The sequence below is a fragment of the Phalangium opilio genome, unplaced genomic scaffold (assembly GCF_054372755.1).
Source record: "Phalangium opilio isolate 3A_F unplaced genomic scaffold, DU_Popi_V2 ptg000024l_1, whole genome shotgun sequence".
NCBI classification, from domain to species: domain Eukaryota; kingdom Metazoa; phylum Arthropoda; class Arachnida; order Opiliones; family Phalangiidae; genus Phalangium; species Phalangium opilio.
Genome location: NW_028324155.1, coordinates 9,628,028 through 9,651,882, shown reverse-complemented (window position 1 = coordinate 9,651,882; position 23,855 = coordinate 9,628,028). Strand labels below are relative to the sequence as shown.

The window sequence follows — 23,855 nt, the reverse complement described above, 5'->3', positions numbered from 1 at the left end:
CTTAACGACTGTATTTAATTATAATTAATAAACCACAAAACTATGGGAAAAGAGGCGGGGTCAAGTCACCGAGCAATTAAAAAAAATTAAATTCTTAATTAATTTAAAAATCTCGGGCGATGATCATTGGTTATGTATAGAGCCAATCATTACGGACTTCCTGTATCCCACGAAGGTAACTTGTAGATAAATTAAATACAAGGTCGTAAGGTTACGAAGTAATTAAAAAAAAAATATACATTATTCTGTTCCCCCCCCCCTCTACCCGAGATCATTGGTCATTAGTTTTAAGTTAACGAATTTGGCGTCAAAATTCTTGGCGGAGAAGATTTTAAAGACTTTTTCCTAAGAGTAAGAAATTTCAATCTCATTATATTTTCTTTAAGTATAGATGGTGATGGTGTGTATGCAAAATAGATTCGGGAGTGAATAATTTACAAAGAATATCTTTTTTTTTATCACAAATTTCTTTTTTAACTCTTTCCAAAGTATAGAACTAAATTTGGAAGCAGTCCATTGTGCAAATTTTTAGTTCCGAAAAGTTCTGTACGCGCGCGTTATATAATTCCGTCAGATTATAGTTTTGGCATATATTTAAAGTTACATTAATTCCTTCCTATTTTGAGGCCGGAGCCTGGATTTAAAAGCGTACGTCTTGTTGCGCGGATTTTTCCTCTCCGCGTGTTGAACCAAATGAAAGCAATATTGAACGAAGCCCGTTATAATAGCTACAAAGGCTACAATACCGTGCGGTATAAGTCCTCCCAAACCTAAACACACGCCGTGTCCCTGTATTAGTTTCGTTTAAATTGATATAATGTTTTAAAGTTATTGAAGGATGTACGTCAGGGGATGAGAGCGTCCCCCCTTAGCTTTGGCCGTATTATTTCGAAATGGATAACCAGTAAGACGCTTTAAGACGCTGCTCTCTCTCTCTCTCTCTCTCTACTTACTTACTACGGGAAATTATGCAAATAACTTTTCAGTTTTACTTCTCGAGTCTTTTATCACGTAATCATTTGGGCCTGCGCGCGTCAATTCTGCACTTTTCATCTTCATACGCGAGCTACCCCCCCCCCCTCCCCCGAATTATATCCATCCGCCTGCTGGATTCCAGAATCAGAATAGAAAAAGGAGTAGAAAATGCTTTTACGTACAAGAAACCCTTTCCCCACAAAATAATATACATAAATAATACCAGAAGTGAGATGAGACTAGAAGTGAAGGGCTCTAGCATTGGTAATAGATCCTTCCTGGCATTAGTGAACAAATTTGAGGATTTTACGCCGCTTCAATCGCGCCTACGCTAGAGAGAAAAAAATTGGTCGAGTTCCAAAAACATTTCCTATCCCCTTCCCCTCAACCTAAAGCGGCCGAACACGGACGCGGGTGCTTGAATCTAGTTCGGCCGTCTACCACCGCGAGCGTCTCACGTTTTGGAGGGGAAATTCAGAAACCGCTACCAGAGGGCCAACCGTTGGTGTGTTATCAAGAATATTCACTTTCGCCGAGTGAAGAATTTGGTTAGCTCAGTACTTCTAGTCTCATCTCGCTTCTGATAATACTAGTGGTGCAGTTTTTTTTTGGGGGGTTTTGTGACGGTGCCGTCCTTCTCAAGTCCCGTATTTTTTGGGGGAAACGAATTCATATGTGCTTACCTAGAATACTTAAAATGTTAGTTAATTTCAAAATGCGACCATGAACTCGTGACCAATTATTATATCCTAAAATTTATACCGAAAATGAAATTCTGAAACAAACGATGAATTAAAGACAACAAAGGTATTTATACATTCTTTAACTTTGAAAGCAGTGTTTAATTTAAAACGAGAATTTAAACGAGGTAACCGTAACAAACCGTTCCATGGCACAAAATACATATTAACTCTGAAAGTTTTCGTTGTTTCGGAAGCCATAAGCTAAAGTGCCAGTCTTTCCGCGCTTATGTTTGAAAAATCCGCAATAGGAAGCGCGTTTGTTGGTGCACTCACGCCTCCTATAACTTTCACCCTTCATTTGGACTTTACCCGAACGTACGAAACTCGTATCTCGAAAAATCGAGAACAAACTCAATTACGTTTTGCTTTATACTATTAAGAATATTGAAAAAGCGTGGTGCTGGTGCTGGTGGTGCCCCTTTCGGGCCCCCTCCCTTCGAGAAAAAGCCGCCAAAAAAACCCCAATCCATTTTGCATTCTTTACCGTGACGTACACTTTTCTTATTCCATATATATTCCATATAAGATTCTTCTGGATTTTGTCTGAATTTTGAGGAAACCGTAAAGCGAGGGGTGTTGGTGCGTGGTGGGTGTGTTGGTGCATTCCGAAATTTTCGGGTGGGATTTTTTTTTATATTTTGCATAAAACAAGGGTTTCTAATAATTGCTCCGAAAAAGAATGGGTAAAAATACTGGGGTTACATAAAACCCCCGAATAATATATACTCCAGCCCACTTAGATATAAAGTTACGATATTTTCCCCCCCCCCTCCCCAACCATTCGATTTTAAAGGGACGCTAAACCAGACTTTCGAATACCTTATTCTGAGAGATAGCAGAAGTGAGATGAGACTAGAAGTGAAGGTCTCTAGCATTGGTAATAGATCCTGGCATTAGTGAACAAATTTGAGGATTTTACGCCGCTTCAATCGCGCCTACGCTAGAGAGAAAAAAATTGGTCGAGTTCCAAAAAAATTTCCTACCCCCTTCCCCTCAACCTAAAGCCGCGAAACACGAACGCGGGTGCTGGAATCTAGTTCGGCCGTCTACCACCGCGAGCGTCTCACGTTTTGGAGGGGAAATTCTGAAATCGCCACTAGAGGGCCAACCGTTGGCGTGTTATCAAGAATATTCACTTTCGCCGAGTGAAGAATTTGGTTAGCTCAGTACTTCTAGTCTCATCTCACTTCTGAGAGATAGTTATATCGGAGGGGCCTCGCGGACCTTTTGATGGGTTTTTAATTAAAATAATTAAGGCGTCTCTGATAGACAACGTTATGGTAAATATCTTTAAACAATATTCTTTGCATCTTCACTTTATAATGGGGCGAGTTATAAACTGAAAAAGTTGCTGTGTGCGTTGCGCTTTTTGCCTTATAGAAGATGTTAAAAGTTGATAAAAAGATAGATTATACTCAGAAACTTTCTTGATTCCTTTGGTATCGCGGCGTTTCGTCTAGTTTAATCTGGGAAATATTTTTCGCGCTACGCTTTTCTTCTTATTGAATTGTTTTAGCAAAACAAAATTCTTTTCTTTTCGAAATTGAGTTTTCCACTTTCCCCACTATTTTTCTTATAACTCTATTGATTGAATAAGGCATTTTCTTCTTCTTCTTCTTCTTAATATTTCCCCCCTTTTTCTTTTCTTCTCGCGAGGCCGGGGTCTGCGCTTTGTCTTAACTTATTTTTTGACGGTTAGAACTTTGCTTAATCGAATTTATTTGTTTCGATATAGGGACTATTCTTTAGTCTTATTTGGCCCCCATCCCTGCTGACCGTCTCTCTCCTTTCAACCTATAGAGAAACTGAAAATTAGAATTTTAAAAATTTGCGCGAGCTATTTTCCCGCATTTTCTGATAGCGATTTCCACTGACTGCTCGCGGAGCGCTCCCATGGAGCCATATAAATGGGAGAAGTAGTTCTCGGCTTCGTTAAAGACTGTTTTTGCTAAATCAGGGTCTCTTATATTTATTGCTCCATGGGAGCGCTCCGAGAGCAGTAAGTGGAATTCGCTATGAGACGTTAACGCGCGAAATATCACGTGCGGCGAAAGATTTCTTTCAATGTCCGCGCGAAAATTCACGCGCAATGCCAAATTCGCGCGCCAAATTCTGTGGTTCAGCACGTGATCTTTTAAATTCCGTATAATTTCATTTCTAAATTATATTTAAATCGGATTTTCTTTTTTGTTCCATATCCCGGCAATATAGCGAGCGAAAATAAAATTTGGAGTGTCCTATAGAAAAGCGAGTTAATGATAAACTAATGAAGTGTAAATATTTTTCAATTGTCTCCTCGCTTCAGTAGATCGACAATTCCACTTTCTCTCTCTTCATTTCATTTTATAAATCCAATCTTTGGACCCTCCGAATTGTAAGAGTCCCGTTTTTTTGTAAGCCATTATTATTAACTTCCCCGTAAACCGCGACTGTGGGCGGACGAGCTTGGGCCAAAAAAATTGAACGGGAAGGGTCTGTAAAAAATTTGGTACCGATTTGATCATGGTGTGTGTGTAATTCGATCAATCTATCGCGTAGTGACGTCATAGTGGGTTGGATTGGATGAAGAGTATCGGTGTTTTTTAGGTATCTTCATTTGATATGTATTTTAATGAATAATTCAACGGTGGATTCAATTACTTGGCCTTTTTTATTCTCTCCCAAACTCTGGTATTAAGAATTCTAAACTAATTAGGGATCGTAACTCGAACCGCAAGGCCCGAACCTTTAACTGCTTCGCATTTTTTTTTCCACTCTTGATAAGATTAATTTGCTTAATTTAATTTAATCCACTGTCTAATTTTGGTCTATTGTTTTTAAGCTATAGGTTTACTAAATTTTGGCCTATTTCTCTCGAAGCTTAGTACAATCAATTTTGGACTATTCCGAACAACGGTTTATAAATCCCCAATTTGTTTCTTATTTACAATTTTATCTCTCTGAAACGCTACCCATGGACAGTGGTCAAGTCGGTATTGACCCCTTCCACGTATATGACCCCAACGGGGAGGTCAATCCCTAGACTCCTAGAACGAGAGAGAGAGAGTGAGAGAAGTCAATGAAATCAAGCGCGTACCCCTTTTATTCTATTTTATTATTTTTGTCCACTCCCCCGGCTAGCCCCTGGTCATTTCACCCCGTGGTCCCTCGGGGACCTTAGTCCCCCTTGTTTCCTGATGCGTCGGACATCCTAGCTAGCCGCGTCAATTGAATTAAAGGGTCTCGTTGATCTAAAGCTTGGCTTTCCAAGAACACCATGCTCTAGCCGGAGGGAGGATGGGGGTACCCTTCGCTTATTAGACTCGGACACTCTCTACATTTATCGGTAGATTGACCATTGAGGGGTCAGAGCCGGGTTCCGGGATGAGCTCGGGGTTATAAACCCTTTGGGGGCATTCCCCCTCCTCCTCTCTGAGAGAAACCCCGTTACAATTATATCCGTAACAGATATTTACAAATTATGTTTCGAATCGTGTATCTGTAAATAAATATAATTATTATTCCAATATATTTAAATTATGAAGCCGGGCGGGGGACAGGGGTCAAGAGAGAGAGTGGCTGAGGGGTAACTGCCCCTCCCCTCGTGAAACGAAATCGTGTATTAGGCAAAAGCGCATACAACCGCGTTTCCGATTGTTAGGAGTTAAATATTTTTTAGCGGTGGAAAAATATCTGTTTTTAACAATGAACATCCGTTATATTTGAACAATATGACATTTGGAAAACCGACCGTATTTATATTCTTTATCTGGTATTAAAAAAAATTGCTTCGCCTTATTCCATGTTGAGAATAATTACGCTCTCGCCGGTACACCTGGTTGCTTAATGTTCTGATTTACCAATTGAAATATATAAAGCTCCAAAAACCCACGTTGCAGTTTTCAATGGAAAATGATTTGTGGGGGGGGGGGGGTGGATGAATTTATTTAGTTTATTCCCGAGTGTTGAGAGATACCTCGAAATTAAATCACTGGGTTTGTAATTCATTGAATATTTGAAATATTCATTAGGAAAAATGTTTTTATTCTCGTGTTATATTTTTTTAATTTCTTAGGTAACTCTCAACACCCACTATATCGTTCGAATTGTATCTATAGAGGACGGGTCAGCTGGTCATTTTCCCATGGTCACAATGGCCATCAGCCGTAGTGGGGGTATATTAGACTCCTCCCCCTTGATATCGCTCTTATTACGCGAACGTGGTTATGTTGTGGTGATCTAACCACGCGATATTTTGGGACTCCGGCCGTATAGAATACATCGCGTTGCGCGAGAACGACAAAGAAAGTCAATAATGGTACGTCGAAATAGACAAGCTACGTTTGATCTACCTTATATTACTCTTTTCTAATGCCTAACGATTTTATTCTACGCTGGATTTTCAATACCCTTAGATAGTACTGGTTTTGCGGGTTTATCTACTTCATTTGTTGAGGAGAGATACGTAGGAATTCTGCCTTAATTAGAATTAATTACGAAAGCTAGAAATGAAACTAGCTTTACGCGCTTTTTCCTCGCGCAAAAACGCGCGGGAAAATTTTTGCTAAGCCTAAATTTAAACATTATCAAATTAGGCTTAAGTATTTTTCCCAACTCTCGCGCCAGAACACGCGAGAAATTATTTTTTAAGCCTAAATTAAAGTGTTTCCAAATAGGCGTAATGCCTTTCCCTCTAAACGTTTGGACTTTTAGAGAAGTATCGGTACAGGGGCAGACGGCTCTGACAAACCAGTACCGTTATTTTTCCGCTCGAAATTAATTAATTGAATTTAATCTAATATAAACAGTAATTAGATATAGATATATTTGTAAAGGTATTGGAACTTCGAGGCTTGACCATCGTGTTTATAGTGGCTAGCCGGCGTCCAAGTACAAAAAAAATGAGCCAAGAGACATAATAGACGTAGGCGGTTTTTTGCCATATACTATGGGAAAAGGCATTTGTTCATCCTGCAGGGTCGAGCGACGGTTCAGAGCTTGATGTATTTGAAGAGAGAGAGAGGGGGGCGGGAAGGTTGTAGACCATTGTCACTGACGTTACAGGCAAAGGGTCATCGATTGGAGGTCACCCTTTCGGTATAAAAGACCTTACCACGTCGCTAATATCATTCTCTACCCGCTCACCTTCTCTTCCCCGTTGGCTTGGAAGAGACCAGTGGTCAGTTACTACACCCCCCCCCCCCCCGATATCTATAATAGCGTTCTTTTTATACTAAGAAGAACCAATTACGAGACGAGTTTCCTGGATAAAATCCACCAATAGGGTTGAAGAGTATGACCTGGATAGATATAGATACTCTATCGACCACGGGGCCCGTCATTTATGTCAAGATTCCGAGTCTAGTCCATCACCGGAAGTAAAGCTACTTTTATCCAATGACAAATCAAGACGCTATGAAAGCGTTGCTTAAACCTAATTTTAAATTTAGGCTTAGCGTATCGTTACTTCAAGTTGTGTCCTTCTTGAGAAAGGTTTCGAGTTTTTCGGACGTTAGGTTTATCAAGGAATTAGTGGGCTGAACTATTGAACTGTTGTTGGTCATGTAGTTGCGGGGGGGGACAGTTAATCACCTTTTGGGGTGAAAGAGCTAGTCCGGGGGGGAGGAGGAAACTTCTGAAACTTTTATGTTTCCCTACCGGATATATTTATGACATGAAGAAAAACTAAGAAATTCGATCGATTAATTCGATTTTCTACATCGATTTCATTTTTACGAATATACTATTTAGGGATAAGCCCCGAATTGTAGCGACACTGGTTCTCGTGTAGTGTTTTACGCAACTACTACCCCACAGTTTGGTTCGGAGGTTAATTAATAAATGACTGTAATTAAGCTTTAATTAATAAGATTAATTTGAGACTCCATCGAGTTTTCGAAGTCTTAAGCCTCATTTCTTTGTTATTTCGTTGTTTTAAATCACGTTTTGTTTAACTTTCTATTTAAGCTTCTTTTTTGGCGGGTAAAAATCATGGCTCTATCTCGCGCGGGCACGTTTTTGGCGCGAGATGAACTCGACCGACTGGATCTAATCCGGATTTTAGCTCTAAGGAGTTAGGCTTAGCGCGTAAAAATGACAAAATATTGTTTGTTTTTCTTGCCAGGCAGGGATCGACTAGCTCTTGTACGGAATCTTTTCTGGCCCGGCAGCCCCCTGAACCTTACGGGGCTATCTGCGGGAACCTTGGCAAGTACATATTGTTACGGGCCAGGTTTTTCGAAGCCCTCCCTTTTAACAGAATGGAGCTTGAATTCCAACCTAAAAATGGGTTGAATTTATAAGCGGGTTAGCCATCGTTTAAGGCGATTCCAAGGGTGATTTTGGAAGTATATTTCAGTGGTTTTCTTCTTTGGCGCGCTGGGCAAAGAAAGTAGAAAGGGAGAGAGAGAGAGAGAGAGCGCTTCTTCTTCGGGGACCCCTCTATGATTGAGGCCTGGACCGGCGCTGATAACATTGAGGCTTTTTTTCCCGCGCTTTTCTGATGACGGCGAGCACCTCGGAGCTTTGCCCCACCGTATAGCGCACCGCGCTTTTCTCTTTTAGTTATACGGACAAAAAATTCTTTTCTATTCCCATCTCGTGGACGGCGGCGATGGCGGGAAACCCCTGGAAAAGGCGCGAAAAGTTATAGAAAAGAGCGGGAACGCGATGCCCTGGCAAATTATCCGCGCGTGCAATCTCTTTTAGAATGCTCGCGGTGGTGCCGCCGTGGTAAGTATAGCGTGGGGTGAAAAGCACGCGCTTTTCTACGCCACCACCTTTTTCCACGGATTAGTTTTAGAGCTAACCCTAACTTAGGCCTAAACCGCTAGATTCTAAAAGTATTAGCGAATGGACCATTTTCCTTGTAATTCATCGCAACTCTGTTCTAGCCCTTCACCCTATAACTTAAACTTGAGGGGAAAAGGCCGCCTGGTATTTGGTCCAAAATCGTCTATCCTTAAATAAACAGTACTTAACTTCGATGGATTGGAAGGATTTTGTATTGAAAATTATCCAAGTTTAATTTAAAAAGTTCTAAAGGAATTCTGAGTAAAAGGCCGGGAAATTTCAAATAACTTTGATTTCAAACCAAAACATTTTTGAAAATTTTGAAGTAAATACGTTTCACCTTAGAACTATACAATATTCTTGGGTGTAATTCGGTACATTCCCAATGGGTAATGGAAATCCGGGTACGGGAGTTTTATTGTATCGCCAAAAGCAAAAGCGATCTCTGAGAGAGAGAGAGTGTGGCGGCGTCTATCTGTTAGGAGCATCAGTGAGTGCGTCATAGAAAGTATTATTGCATTATTGCTGATCTGGTCAAGAATGCAACCGCCGACAAAAACTTCTAGTGTCCTCCGTCTCTTCATGTCCCTTGATCGTTTTTTCACCCCCACTCCCTGCCCCAACATCCCTCTGTCGGCCAATAGGAGAGGAGAGAGAGAGAGAGAGGGGATGAGGGTGACCAGAAAGCAGGGTGCTTCGTATTAGAGATCGGCTGAGAAGTGACTGACCACGAGCTACACTTCTCGGACTATATATATATATATATATATATATATATATATATATATATACTCGCGTCCTGCCCGCCGCAACACGGATGTATACATACACGTACATTCACGCTTTTGTACCCAAGAACCGAGAGGAGTCCCGCATCCCAAGGATAGATAAGTCGCGCTAAGAATGGGGCAAGATGAATTTTCCAAACTCGTACGTTTAAAGTTATCATTTACGTTTGTTCGTCAAAAAAATCACGCCTGTTTTTTAATTTTAATGTAGTTTCAAATTAGATTCAAAGTTAACTAACTTAAAGACCAGAACGTCAAGAATACGGGTTAGTTTTTAAACTCTTGAATTTGACCAATGAATTAAGAATTGAAATTATTTATAATATATCAAGTCGGACTCGTACACTTCTACCAGGCTGTGTATATGCTGGGGATAGTGACCGTTGGTCATTCTTCAATGTTTAGTGGAAAGGGATTGCGGTATCTATTCTTGGGATTTGTGTTGGGGGAGGGGGAGGGGGGCGGAAGAAGAATGAAATGGAAAAGGAAGTCAGGCGTCAAGGCAAATCAAAAGAGCCTCGCTCGAACAATGAAAGACTTTTGGCGACTGAGGGCCGCCACCTATACAATACACAATCGTCAGCCTCTCAACCCCCGCACGCTGCCGGACCACAGTCAGGCCGAAAACTAGCTCTCCTCGCTGCCATCGCGCTCCTTCTATATTCGTTGGCGCGCGCGATGATGTCCGAATCCAATTTAGTTTGCCGCTAATGGCATCTTCTATATACGCGACACTTGCTCTATTGCCGACACGCATTCTCTTGACTTCCACGCGCAAAATATTGCTTCTCCCCCCCCCCAAACGCCATTCCTAGATATTCATCACTCAAAGTACCTTCTATCTGCTATAAAACCGATATTAATCCGAATCCTTTATAAAGCTTTCCAGGAAAACTATAACAGGATGAAGTTCTTCTAGTCAGGGGTCGTAAGGTCACGGAGTAGCTATGGGAGCCTTGAAAGGTGGAGAATATGTTAAGAAAGAAATGACTGAGACTTACTTTAAGTTAGGAATATTTTTCTTGGAAATCTTTATTATTTTTGGCGCGAAACTTAAATCCAGCGTTACAAATTCAAGCTGCTGAATATATATATTTTTAACTTGACGTAAAAACCCCTTTAATTGCTGGAATCAGGCATCTTATGTATATACGTTTCTTTGAAGGCGAAATAACATTCTTTACTCCCGAATGCAGGCAGGCAGGCAGTCAGCTTAATTCTTATTTTTAGAAACGTTGGGCTTTAAATTACTTCCCTAAAACCTAATTAAATAAAAAATATGGTTGCGTTTTCCATAGAATTTCATCTGTTCCTAACGATACTTTGACGGCCTTAAAAAACGTTCGCGCACTCGATTTTAGGGGTCCGTGGACTTATACGTCGTTAAAAGGATCGAGTTACCTTTTTACCCCGAGAAAAACCAAGAGTTTTAAGTACTTTCTGGGACACAGAAGGGCTTTGCTTAAGTACTCGCCATGCCAAAAAGAAACCTATATATATATATATAGAATCCTGGGGTTCTTTTTTCTGTGGGCAAAAAAAACGTCTCAGAGCCCAACTCTCTCTCTCTCTCTCTAACAGTATCATTTAGAATGAATAATGATTATTAGTTCTTATAGCAATGAACTTTGAGTGTTTTAGCACCGAATTCCCAAGGATGTTTAAAGTTTATTTTGCGTGTCATATTCGAGGGGATGGATACTCTACTGGAATCGAAGACAATTCGATCGCCTTTTCCACGATTTGTCTAATTAATTTATTTTCGATTGGCTTAAATACGAGCTTAGTCAGCGAAAAGGCGAGTGCGAACGCAATCGCGTCTCGCCATCATTCGGTTTAGTTGCCTTCGTTAGCAATTTACTCCTGGGAATGGGTCAGTTATTCGTCGGGTCATTCAACTGTTACCTCGTAGGAGTTACGAACTATAACCTTAAGGGCATATTCGAGATAATTCCCCCGATAAAACGCGCGCAGTGTCGCAAAAACCACGGGATATGCACCACGCAGCCATGGAAATTAAGATTAGAGGTTGTTCTATTATAAAAGGTAGTTAGTTGTAAATTTAATTTCAAAAGTCGCTGTTTAAAGGTAGGGCTGGCGAGTAAGCTGAAAGAAATTTCTTCTTTAGAATTAGCTAACCTCAACCATTACATTAGGCGCATTCAATGAGTACTCCTTTTGATGATTCATCCAAGGGCGTATGATCCGCACCCAGGCTCGAACCGAAACTTACCTCGTAACCCTTAGAACGAAACCCTAAAATTAACCCTATAAAGAAAAGATATGTCTACCTCTTAAGGCATCATGGGTAGTAGGAAGGATATGATGCGCGGTATGATGGTATAGGCGGAGGCCATCAACCATTACACGCTAGACTGTCTTCCTATATATTCAACCCCCGTTAAACTTCCTTTTTGCGGGGAAACTAAGTTGAATGACGCTTCCTACTATATTCGGGCTACGTTGTATTCCGGATGTTGAGAAAGCCACTTAGAGCCGCCGGGAGCTGCTTCAAGAACACTATACAACTGAGAGAGAGAGATGAAAACCGCGCTCCTAACATTCCATTATAAAAGATAGAGTCAAAAAAGGGGATCATCCCAACCGACCGACCGCCACGTCTCTCTCTCTTCCCCTTTACCATACCGGAAGTTAGCCTCCTCGGGGTGGAAGTTGCTCGGGTTGGACAAAGAGAGCTAGTCCTGGGCAACTGACGGAGGACTGATCTTACGCGCCCTGGTGCGACGACGGTGTTAATGCCAAAAGCGAGCTGAAAGAGAAGGCGCAACATTTGCCGCTCGCGCTCACTTTTTTGGCTAAATAATGGCTGCGGGGGTTTTGTAAATGGTAGGGATGCGATGATGTCCGGACCCTAGGGGCCAAATAATGGGGGTCCCACCCCCACCCCACCCCAACACTGTCTTTTCAGAATGGGGGTATAAAGAATCATTTTGAAAATCTACATAGATAAGTAGTTCAGTGTAAATACGACCCTGGTTAGCTTATACTGTTTGAGACGCTTCCAAGGATACGTGACGTATTTTACTCGCATTTTGTAATGGTATAAGGCCACCAAAGACTATAGGGGTTCTGGAGGGATTCGGTATAGAAACGAGAGCGCTCTGTTGTGTTTTTGGTAAAGTTTAAGTTGTTTATTATCGGGGGGGGGGCGAACATTCCTTATTCTTGTTGAGTTGTAAGACAACATTACGTTCTTGTTGTTTTTTTAAAAAACTGGAGCGAGTCATCTTGTAATCCCGAAATTTTTAGACAACCTAGGTTAGGGCGGTCCCCGTATTATAATGGCTGGCCCTACAGACTACGTAGCTCGGATTGAAGAATTTATCGCGGTTTTTAAAAACTAAATGCATCAATCACTTGGTAAAAAGTTCCTAAGCTTGTTTTCCTAAAGTGCCCTAAACCTCTGTTGGTCCGCTTAAGTTATAATACCACCACCACGGAATGTTTTTTTGGAGCGAGCAGCGAAAAACTAGGAATAGGTGGATTTTTGGATTAACTTTGGCGAATTTTAGGACCTATCGTTGATAAATTACAGCCCAAAAATGACAACGGAAGACTTGGAATTTACAAACTTCCCCCAAAACATGTCGGCAAGTCCTAGAAGAATTCTAACATCGGTATTTTTTTGTTTGGTCGTGTTAGGCTTAAGTTTAAATTTGATTTTTTACGACCGATTTAATACTATAGGGTCATACCATAAATTCAACTATATAGCTGCGAATCTGGCCATTTTTTTTTGGACACGAGTTTATATTATGGGTTCTCGGACCCCATAGAATCCCTACAAAGGGAGAGACGACCATCAGAATAAGAAAAAAAATTGTGTCAGTGATATTAGAGATGTAAGTAAGTTAGGGCCACGCGTTACCAGTGAATTGATGTTTTTCAAATGGAGCAGGATTAGAGAGGTCTGGATTAAGAGTCCCGTATTCGAGAGTGGTTTTATTTTGGGGCCTCATTGGTAAGTATTAGCGAAGGGTCTCCAAAATCTCGCCATTTTTAAAGGAATTCTGGGTAAAAATAGTGTCGCTCGTATTACTGTTACGTTATTTCTGATTACACGGCGCGTATCTTCTCATTGCGAATTCCGAGCGGGTCCGGTCAAATCTTGTTCGTCTTTTTTCAGGGGTAACCTCCCCCATTTAGACTTTGGGAGGGAGGGGGCAGTGGGTCCCCTCGTGGGGGCTAGCTCGTCTGACCGCCAGAAGAAAAATAGAAGAATGGTGGATGGAGGATTTTGGCGGGGTGAAAGTTGGACGGAAAGGCCGGCGGGACAAAGTTGAAAGGTCAAAGGGGTGAAAGTCGTGTCTGAGACTGACACGAACCTATAGATATATAGGACAGTCTACTGGACTCGCCCTCAGTCAGTCAGATTATTGGATTCGTAGACGTTGAGGATCGGTATTTGTAATAAAGCGGATGCTGGACAATTCCTCCAGTGTCCATCTTCGAGTCTCTTTTTTCCGATCTTCCTCAAATATTTTTTGTTACTAGTCAAAATATATAATATATCACTTTATATTAAGGCCAAGGCTTAGTTGGGTGTTTTTATGACATCTATGGATGATAATCACTGGGTGGTGCGGAATGAGTTAAGGATATGTTCGCTAAGGAAACGTTAATGAGGCCTTAAACGAGGCGTAATGGACCTCGGTCGGGGATACGTATTGCGCGAGCCAGGAATTACGTCATAGCCAGAAACGTCACGTGAAGTTACGTATGCTCAATCCTTCCTGGCGTGCAGCGGGCACGCTCGTATACTTCAAAGGGGTTACTCATTCGGAGCTTGCGATATAATATGACAATTTCTAACATAGTCCATTTATTTCGTTGTGATACCCAATTTTTGCAATTATTTTTCGTTCTTATGTGTGTAAAAATACCTCACTCCCAGCATTGTTTCGGGTACTCGTAATCGTAAAACGTCTTAAGCCTTTGTCAACTCCGTATTATATGATTCTATAATATAATTCAACGTCTATGATGGAGTTTCGGTAGCGCACGGTCAAACAGTGTTGGCCCCGTTCCGTTTTATGTCCTGTCTTCTTCTTTAACCCTCGGTCAAACTTTTTTTTTTCAAAGAAAGATAGGGCAAAAACCAGTAGGGATTTTGCCGAAATCATAGGCGAAAGGCAATTTCATTGAAAATAGCTTGGCAATAACCTTGTCAGTAGTTGAACTTTAGCCTGAAACGAACCGTTTTGGCTGATCCACTATAAGCTGACGACGGACGTTTGTGTCTCACAGCTGGGACTAAGATAAGAGGGACCTTCATCTGTCATTTTTGCCTCCTTTCCCCGAGTTAGGCTATAGCTGCCCTGGGTATTTTTTATCCTGGTAAGGCCCTTCCTTAAGAGATTGGAGCCTTATATCTTCTGTCCCGCTATAGGGCTAAGGCTAAACCCGGACACATGTAGATTACACCCCTAACTTTTGAAAGAACCTGGCCTTTGCTACGTCCCGTTCGCACGATGTCGCGACATTCGAGCTTATACCGCGACCCCGCTTGAACTTGGCGTTTTTCAACGCGAACTCGACCCCCGGGTGGCATTTCGGTCGAGGTTTAAGGTTGAGTTTCGTTCGTGACTCCTTTTGAGACGACCAAAGGAAGCTAGCCGACGCATTAATCACGGGACCAACCTCCGCAAAAAAAGCTAGTCTTTTTATTGCGTCACACTTATAAGAACGACGTTGCCGGGTTAGTCGCAATATACTCCGCTATCTCTAGGACCTTCCTTCTAGGGGAAAAGTAAAGTTCTGGCAAAAGCTATTCGTGGCATTTTCAGACACCTTTTTTAATTTTACACGTAATTTTAATTACGGTAAAATTTAAGAAACGGCACCAAAACCCCTGTCCCTGTCCCTGTCCCTGTCCCTGTCCCGGACGCGTCCGCGAAACGAACGCTTACGATGAGAGAGAGAGGGAAACCGGTCGCGTCCGCGAAACGTACGCTTACGATGAGAGAGAGAGATCGCTAGCGTACGCGGTGGCGATACGAAGCTCCGCGTAGAGAGAGAACTGCCTGCCTGGTATATTAGTGAGAGGGGGAAGAGGGAGAGGGGGCATCCCGCTCGGAGAGAGAGGAAAGAAAGGTAGTTTAAATCTCGCGGGAAACAAGATGATAATTTTCGTGCACTACTGCACTTTGTGCGCGTGATACATCAGAGATTATGCTGGATGGTTAGGTTAGGTTTCGTAAAATAGAGGGGACGCTTTACGGTCATAGTGATTTCTGGTTTAGGGGATGCAGGATTTTGTTTAAATACATTATTTGATTCGTATGGTTTTTAAAAATTATACTTTAGTGGGGTGCACAATTTAGTTTCATTAATATTATTTGAAATGTGACGTTATTAGAAATTAAAGGGATACACGATTGTGTTTCAGAAATGTTTTTAGTTGTACGATTTATTGGAAATCAACTATACGGGGGGTCACGTGAGCCGTGTATTAGTGAGAGGGGGAAGAGGGAGAGGGGGCATCCCGCTCGGAGAGAGAGGAAAGAAAGGTAGTTTAAATCTCGCGGGCTTTTTTGAGTGAAGGGAAACAAGATGATAATTTTCGTGCACTACTGCACTTTGTGCGCGTGATACATCAGAGATTATGCTGGATGGTTAGGTTAGGTTTCGTAAAATAGAGGGGACGCCTTACGGTCATAGTGATTTCTGGTTTAGGGGATCCAGGATTTTGTTTAAATACATTATTTGATTCGTATGGTTTTTAAAAATTATACTTTAGTGGGGTGCACAATTTAGTTTCATTAATATTATTTGAAATGTGACGTTATTAGAAATTAAAGGGATACACGATTGTGTTTCAGAAATGTTTTTAGTTGTCAACTATACGGGGGGTCACGTGAGCCGTGTAAAATTACTATTAAGGCCCAGCCCTTGGGCCATCTTGTTGTATACGGTTTGGATGAGCTCGCGGTGAATACGTGTAATGTAGCCCAAGGCTTGCTGCTCTATAGTTGGGATGCTTTACGAGAAAGTTTTCGTCACTTGAAAAACCACGTTTTCGATTGAACCTGGATAACTTGGTCCTTGTTGGAGGTATCTTAAAGTAATTAATACCATTCGATCAAGGAGAAATAGCTCTACGGAAATCTAACCCGAAAGTTAAGGCGCTTCAAACGCTGCTGCCTATGAGAAATTTTCTTTGAGACAAAATGAGGTAGAGAGAGAGATGCTGGGTGGGGTTGGGTGGGATGGGGTAAGAGAGATCAAGCGCTTGTCATCCTCTAAAGAGCGAGAAGGATTAATTGGGAACGCGTGTAATGTCGAGGTTTTCACCTTATAGAGGCCGGGCCACCGAGCGGTGACGTTTTCGGCCCGACAGAGTCGCTCCGTTGATTTTGTGACAAACGATCTCTACCATTCTCTACCCTCTCCGCCTCGTCTCTTCTCTTCTCTTAGCTCTCTTCTGCTGGCTCTTTCTTTAATTGATTGCGGCCAAACTATAGCCGCGGCTCTCTTTTTCCCAAGCGACTAAGGATTCCTGCACTGTCATATTTTATACAAGCCCCACTGAATTCCCGAAACATTTTTCCGCGCGCCCAACCTGACCGCCAAAAGACGCCAGCTTTTACCGCACTCAAAAAATAATCCTTCTTAGGGCCGGTTAGACCTTCCTACGTCGGGTCAAAGGTTAAGACGCGTAACGTATCGCGGTAGTACAAACCGCGAGGCCGAACTTAGATAAGAGCGTATACAAGGCCTATTTTATTGGAACTGTACCATACGGTATCGGGTCAAAGATTATCTAGTGAAAAGTCGTTAAGCCTAATCTATAATCCATTGGATTCAATTATGAAAAAAAGTTCTCCTTTCCGCGTGTATTATTATCACTTTGAAGGAAGAAACGGATTGGCGTAAATTTGGGAAAAGAAGCCTTGGAGGAGGCCCATTTGGGGTTCCGGGGATTGTATGGTTAACGAGATGGCTATTTTCCGTCGTTGTCGTCGGCCTCCCGAAATAGGGAGACCGTTATTAAGGCCACTCTTTGGTTTGTCGCGAAGCGAACTGCACCTACTTGCTAGCTCTTTTAGCGCACAAAAGAGAAAATTTCTACTTTGGGCGCGAGTTTTCTATGGATCCGAAGAGATATTAGGGTCTTGGCAATCATCGCTCCTGTAAAGAAGAATCGCAAAAAAGAAAAGAGATAGGTCGAACGCGGCGCCTATAGGACACGGGACCCCTAAACCATTGACGACCGCGCGCCCGGCGCCCATTTCAATCGGCAGTTTCTTTAAATTGGTCCCCCGAAATCCAGTAAATCTGCCACCAAAATGGGAGCTACGCCTTGATTTCTCCTATAGCCGCTTCTATCGGAGAAATAGCTAAGCCTAACTCTGTAGATAGTATACAAGCGTCATCGGAAAAAAAGGCTTAATCTCAATACGTACTTTAGAAAAGTAGAAAGTTCTTTATTTCATTTTATAAAACCCCCTCTCGCGTCGGAGGTCAAATCGAGGTCAAAGAATACATAACCAGAAGCTACTTTGAGACGTCTCTTCACGATAATCTTACTTAGTTTCAATTATAGGCTTAGGAAACTAAATAGTATACTTTCTAAACCCTAACCCTTGGTCTAAATTAAGTACCCGCGCGTTAGGCTTAGCATAACTACTCTTATCTCCGTGGCAACCGATTTACTAAGTTTTAAAGCAACAACTTTAGGCTTAGCAACTTATTTCCATGATAACCGTATAATAAGTAAGATGAACTCAATCAAAGATAATTTTCTTTTGTTTTTAACGAAAACCAAGGCCCCCCTCTCCCTCTTTCTCTCATTATTATTATACTGCGCCAACTTCTGAAGGAAGAGAAATACAATAATAAGGGAATAAGACGCGGTTGATTCCCACGATAGCTTTTTATGCCTTTTCTCCAAACAGAAAGAATCACACTTTGTAAATGTATTATACCAAGAAGGAATTTACTATAAGAAGGCCTAAGAAAGCGTCCGGTGCGCGCGTGATAGTCGACAATCCCCCCTCATGGGTGGGGGAGGCTGAAAGCCAAGGCGGGACTTTATATTTTATCTTACTCTATGTTTCCACCATCTAAGTCTTTTACCTTTTCGTTAAGCCTTGGTTTGGTTTTTGGAACTCACGAAATCTTAAGTATAGTACACTTGATTCGATTGAGAAACAATTATAGAACGAACGATTTTCACGTAGAGACACGTATTCAAAATCCATTAAGTTTGGTTCAAAACCTTCAACTAACTTGTTAATGGCAATTAAAAACCATTCCCTAACCGTTTGAGCACCGCTGGCAGCCTCCATTTTCTGTTTACTTTGCTCGAGGTTTTTTTTCTCTATTCGGAATACGTCAATCGCGTCTGTATGACCTATCCCCACGGGATCCAATAGGAAAGCGCAGAGCAATGACGGACATAAAAGGGGTGGCGCTTACTTGTCCACTAACACCGGCGTAAGAGCTGAAGCGTAAAATCTAGTGACTTAGGCATTCTTATAGTAAATTAATTCTTGATTATACGAATCCACATCGCCCGCCGTATAAATAATAAAGGAAAACATCAGAGCTGGGGCCCCCTAAAGTGCTTTATTTAGTGTTAAGAGATATAATAATATCCTCGGCTATAACCAAGGGGAGAGCGTGTGTGGGTATATCCTCATTACCATTCAACTTGAGCTAATTACCTCGGCTTTTTGCAAAAGCGTACGGGATATATGCCCGAGATATATTTACGTAGAAGAATAATAAAGATAATAATAGTTGTTTTCATAATATAGACATTAGAAACAAGTATGATGAGTTGTGACTCCGCTGAAACGAGACTCCTATATACTGGAATTCTTTCAGTGTGTGTGATGATAGCCCAACTTTTGGAACGTGTAGTAACTTTTAGAACCACTTCCGGGGAAAATGCCTAGACAATACGAGCGTTCATGGGGGAAGGGAAAAAACATTGAATTTCTAATATCTATGGTCATAGTTAGTTGGTAATAGAACACCCTCTCCCCCCCCCAGCTATGGATAGCGGAGTGTTTTAGGATAATGTCATCCCGCACCATGCACCACCACCGTCCGTTTGGTAGCTTGGTAACCCGGGGGGAGGGGGAAGAGAGAAAGAGAGAGAGTTTTAGCTATATTCGTGGGTGTATATTAAGAAGAGAAAAGGGTGGGCTAGAGCCCCCCTTCCTATTGCCTATCTTATCCTTTTAGTAAAAGTCCCGGATGTCGGGACTATATAGTGCGAGCTACACACGCGGCTCGCTGGCGCAATCCGTCTTGATTAGCGAATGTCCCGCGAGGGGTCGCTAAAGAGACAGTCACGTGACCGTGGCTTCCTCTTTTGACGCCATTCTCTTTTCCCTCCCTCCCTCCCACTCGGTTCCTCTTTTACCTAAAATATGAATATGGAAAATTCAAACTAATTATTCATAAAGTCATACTGGGGATCCTAGGATGTAGCTCTAGTTTCTCTTCTCCAGTGTTATTACTGGAGTGTTGAATTTTTGAGAGGGATTCTCAGAGGCTGGAAGATGAGAAGGAGGAACGATCGCCGCGCGAGAATAGAGACAGAGAGAGAGAGAAAGGGAGTGACGGGTGTTGGAAAGGTTTCGCATCCCAATAAACTTTGCTTTTAAAAGCAATTTTTAGTCGAGGAAAAGTTAAAGTTACTGAAAACTGACTTTAGACTTTATACTTTTCTCAATTTTCTCTCTCTCTCTCTCTTTCTCTTTTCGGAGGTAGTTTTCGTGTTTTGAGGCCTAAGGGAAAGACGGAAACGAGACGCTAAGAGAGAGAGAGATGTTGATGATGATAGCTAAGCTAGATCATAAAATTAGAATTATATCGCATTAAAAAGACTCAAATAAAGTTTATTTTTAGCTTTGCCACGTCCGCGTTTTGTTTAAGATATATTTTCTTAGAGCTCTTGTTAGAATGTTTCCTAACTTTACCATTGAATCCCTCAAGTCCCGCGACTCTGAATTTTGTTAAGCCTATAACGCCAGATTTATACCTCTTTTTAAAGTTATTAAGCCTAATTTGAAAGTCGCGTATATAAGATGTTACCAGAAGTGAGATAAGACTAGAAGTGAAGGGCTCTAGCATTGGTAATAGATCCTGGCATTAGTGAACAAATTTGAGGATTTTACGCCGCTTCAATCGCGCCTACGGTAGAGAGAAAAAAAAATGGTTGAGTTCCAAAAAAATTTCTTACCCCCTTCCCCTCAACCTAAAGCGGCGAAACACGGACGCGGCTGCTTGAATCTAGTTCGGCCGTCTACCACCGCGAGCGTCTCACGTTTTGGAGGGGAAATTCTGAAACCGCCACTAGAGGGCCAACCGTTGGTGTCTTATCAAGAATATTCACTTTCGCCGAGTGAAGAATTTGGTTAGCTCAGTACTATAGTCTCATCTCACTTCTGATGTTACTAAGACTTTTTAAAGTTCCAGAGTATACTAACTGAACAGTTTTTCAGTTCACTGGACCCCGTATGTCCATGGATCGAAACTGTTTCGCTCTATTATACCAATTTACATTTTGGGCATTTGCTGGAGTCATTTTACTCGAGTCTATTTTGAGGATTAACGTCTCGCTGTTGAAGTTATAGGAAAGCTGGTTAATGTTAACGTCAAGGACCCCTTATTAGGGGCACGAAAATGACTCCATCGGGATTCGGAAACGGGCGTCCCCGCAACGTGATGTACTGTCGACCGCCGAAAAAAAAAACCTCGGGGGTGGATGATTTTGGGTCTGTATCCCGATGGTAGAGTAGACCGCAGCGAGGGCATTTAGAGATCAAATTTCATCCCAATCGTATCTTAAATTCGACTGACTGCTTTTGTGGTCCCCGGCCGTAATAGCGTCGTGTGCGGGCCAGCCGCGTCTCCGATCGAAACCCCCGAAATCCATCATTACATAAGCCTATATTTTATTTCAAATGACTGAATCATACCAATTTTGTTGTCAAAATTTCAAAGTCATTGATCAAGGTCCTTTTACAATAGGTCAATGATACGCGGAGGAGGTCAGAGGTCATCTACCATAACCCTCATCAGTAATTAATTCCACGCATGTTGGACTTCGAATGTAAGTTTTTTTGAACGCGCGTGATTTCCTTTTGAGTGATGGTTAAAGGATTTGCTACGAAGTCGATTGAGACTACGCGTTTAATGGGGCTTTAAGACAGTATTTAGGCTTAAGTCGCAACAGAAAGGAAGAAATAAAAAACGAAAAAAGGTAAATTGCCCAAAATGTCTAGAAAAATTCGGAGGTATTCAACCAAGCGAATCCTACCCATAGGTACATTTAAAGACGAACTTAAGAACCACCCCGAGCCTTTTTTCGACAAGAAAAAAAATGTGGGAACATTTCATAACCGGTGCGAGACGCTTTATGTCAAATTTAAGTAAATAGAGAGAAAAAACTGAACTCATTGTAATTAGATGATTTCTTAATTAAACAGAGTCAGTAACTAAGTACTTCCGCTTAACCTCTCTAAAGAGAAGTACTTTTGGGGGCTATATATTTATGTATAACCACAATGTGAAATATACGAGGAACCATAGGCCAAAACTATAGCCGCTTCCTTGGGCTAAATTACCGCACCGTTGAAATATGAGTTTGGCGAAAAATTTAGTGCCTGTATCAGTATACCAACTCCTACCTCTAATTACAAAGTAGAGTTTCGTGGCACCGGTGGCCCGGGGGGAGGGGGGGCAAGAGAGAGATGCTAAAACGAACTGAACTATGCGATGGAAAAGTTAGTAAGCTCCTCGTAATTGAAATCGTAGCACGTAAAGCCAACAGTAATGACTCGAGCCGAAAAAGGTCGACGCCACAAACGTCTAATTGACCTTTACGAAATCAATTAAGATTGAAAACGTTGCTGGCTGGATATATCCCAAACGCACGCCGCCGCCACTGCCGCTGCCAAGCCACCCTTCCCCCTCTTCTCCCCCCCTCTATCTACCTAAAACAAGTCACGACCAATTTTTGGGATCCGTAAAGGCCCAGCACTCCCCTCCGCCTTCTCTCCCATATGTATATTCTTCTCCTTTTATCTTTAAAATCCGGCCCATATTCCAAATTGTTCTGGGGTATGTATGTGGGGCGCCAAAAGGAGGTTCCCTCGCATACCCCGGGGTTGTTGAGGTGGCGTAGAAGCTTTTAGGGGGTTTTGTACAAATCACGAGCAACGAAAATCGTGGTTTTAAATTAAGTATATCGCGGCGCCCATAGCCCCCCTCCTCGGTCTCCCTCCCTCTTCAGATATTTTAAAATATTTTCCAATTGTTAATTGATGTTTTGAAGTCAAAGAATATGGATCGTTCCTCATTATAAGTTTTAACATTTTTAAAACTAAAAATTTCAATTTAATTTTTTCAAATGTACTAGTAATTATCTTCAACATACTTTTAAGTTTTAATTATAATTAATTTAACTATAATATCCTACCTTGAAGCCGATTCATAAACAAAGCGAGCGCCAGTTGAGCCAATAGATATTTTCTCGTTAATGTAATTTAAATTAATGTCAATTAGAGTTAGTACTCGATACGGTGGTGATTATGTTACGCGAAAAATTGGTAGTGCGTGCAAGGTGGGTTTGTTTCTCCAAGCAAAAAGTTTTTTAAAAGCAGTACCACGCATGCAGCGGCAACGGGCGGATCGGAAGATTTTTGGTGATGGGGCTATCAAATATTTTTGAGCCTGTTGTATCGTGGGAGGGGGGATGCAGGGAACGGGGAACGGGGACCCATCGGCGGCTCCAGCCACCGGCTTTTTGACCAATCGAAACTCTTTTAGTTGTTTTCCATGCGCCGTTCAAAGTGCGCGTCTTCTCTCTCTCAGCTGCTCTTCAGCTTCTTTGGAAGTCCAGAGAAGAAGATGCTATACGAACTTTATCCCTCTCTTGAAAATCTACCCCTCCGACAGTTAAATCAAAAACAAGAGATTCAGTATCATTGCAGTTTGATAGAACTGTGGCGCCAGCTATATCACCAAATTAGTATCATTTATGCCCAAATTTTAATGGGAGTTACGCCAATATTTTTTCTTGGAACAGTGAAATTTTAAAATTGTAATATTGAATGTTTCGGCGAATTTCATACTGGGTTGGGTAATAGGGCAATATAAGTACTAGCGTGAACTAATATGTTCATTTTCAAACCCACAATATCCAACTGAAATATACCGCGTATAAGTTAGAGATATCGAAAATTTTTCAATTCGATTCAGGATATAAAAATATTTAAAAGAAAAAAAAAGATAAATATCCGAAAGTTTTTCTGCTAGGAAATCAAATTTTCCACTTAAGTTATAAACGCCGATCGACTTTTTAACACTTAGTGGCGGGATCCTAAAAAAAATCTGGGGAAAATAAGGAGGTGTGGACGAAATATCCGGTAGAATGAATTTGGGCGCTGTTATATAAGGGTAGAAATATATCTAAGGTATATCTAAAGCTCAATATAAATATATATAGCCGCTATTTCCCAAGGGATAAAATTCATATAACTCGACGAGATTCTCAAGAACCTTAAGAAGCCAGTCTTACACAGTGTAGAAAAGGTCA

At 41.6% G+C, this 23,855-nt stretch overlaps 1 protein-coding gene across 1 annotated transcript in view; it reads left to right on the top strand.

The window, feature by feature from the left end:
* LOC149692785 (uncharacterized) overlaps positions 1 to 23,855 on the top strand; it is a 74,161-nt gene that overhangs the window by 21,781 nt on the left and 28,525 nt on the right. Inside the window, exon 4 of the mRNA XM_089868709.1 lies at positions 21,287 to 21,368. Within this exon, the coding sequence (XP_089724835.1) occupies positions 21,287 to 21,294 (8 nt within the window). The 3' untranslated portion in view covers positions 21,295 to 21,368. The remainder of the gene's footprint in view (positions 1 to 21,286; positions 21,369 to 23,855) is intronic.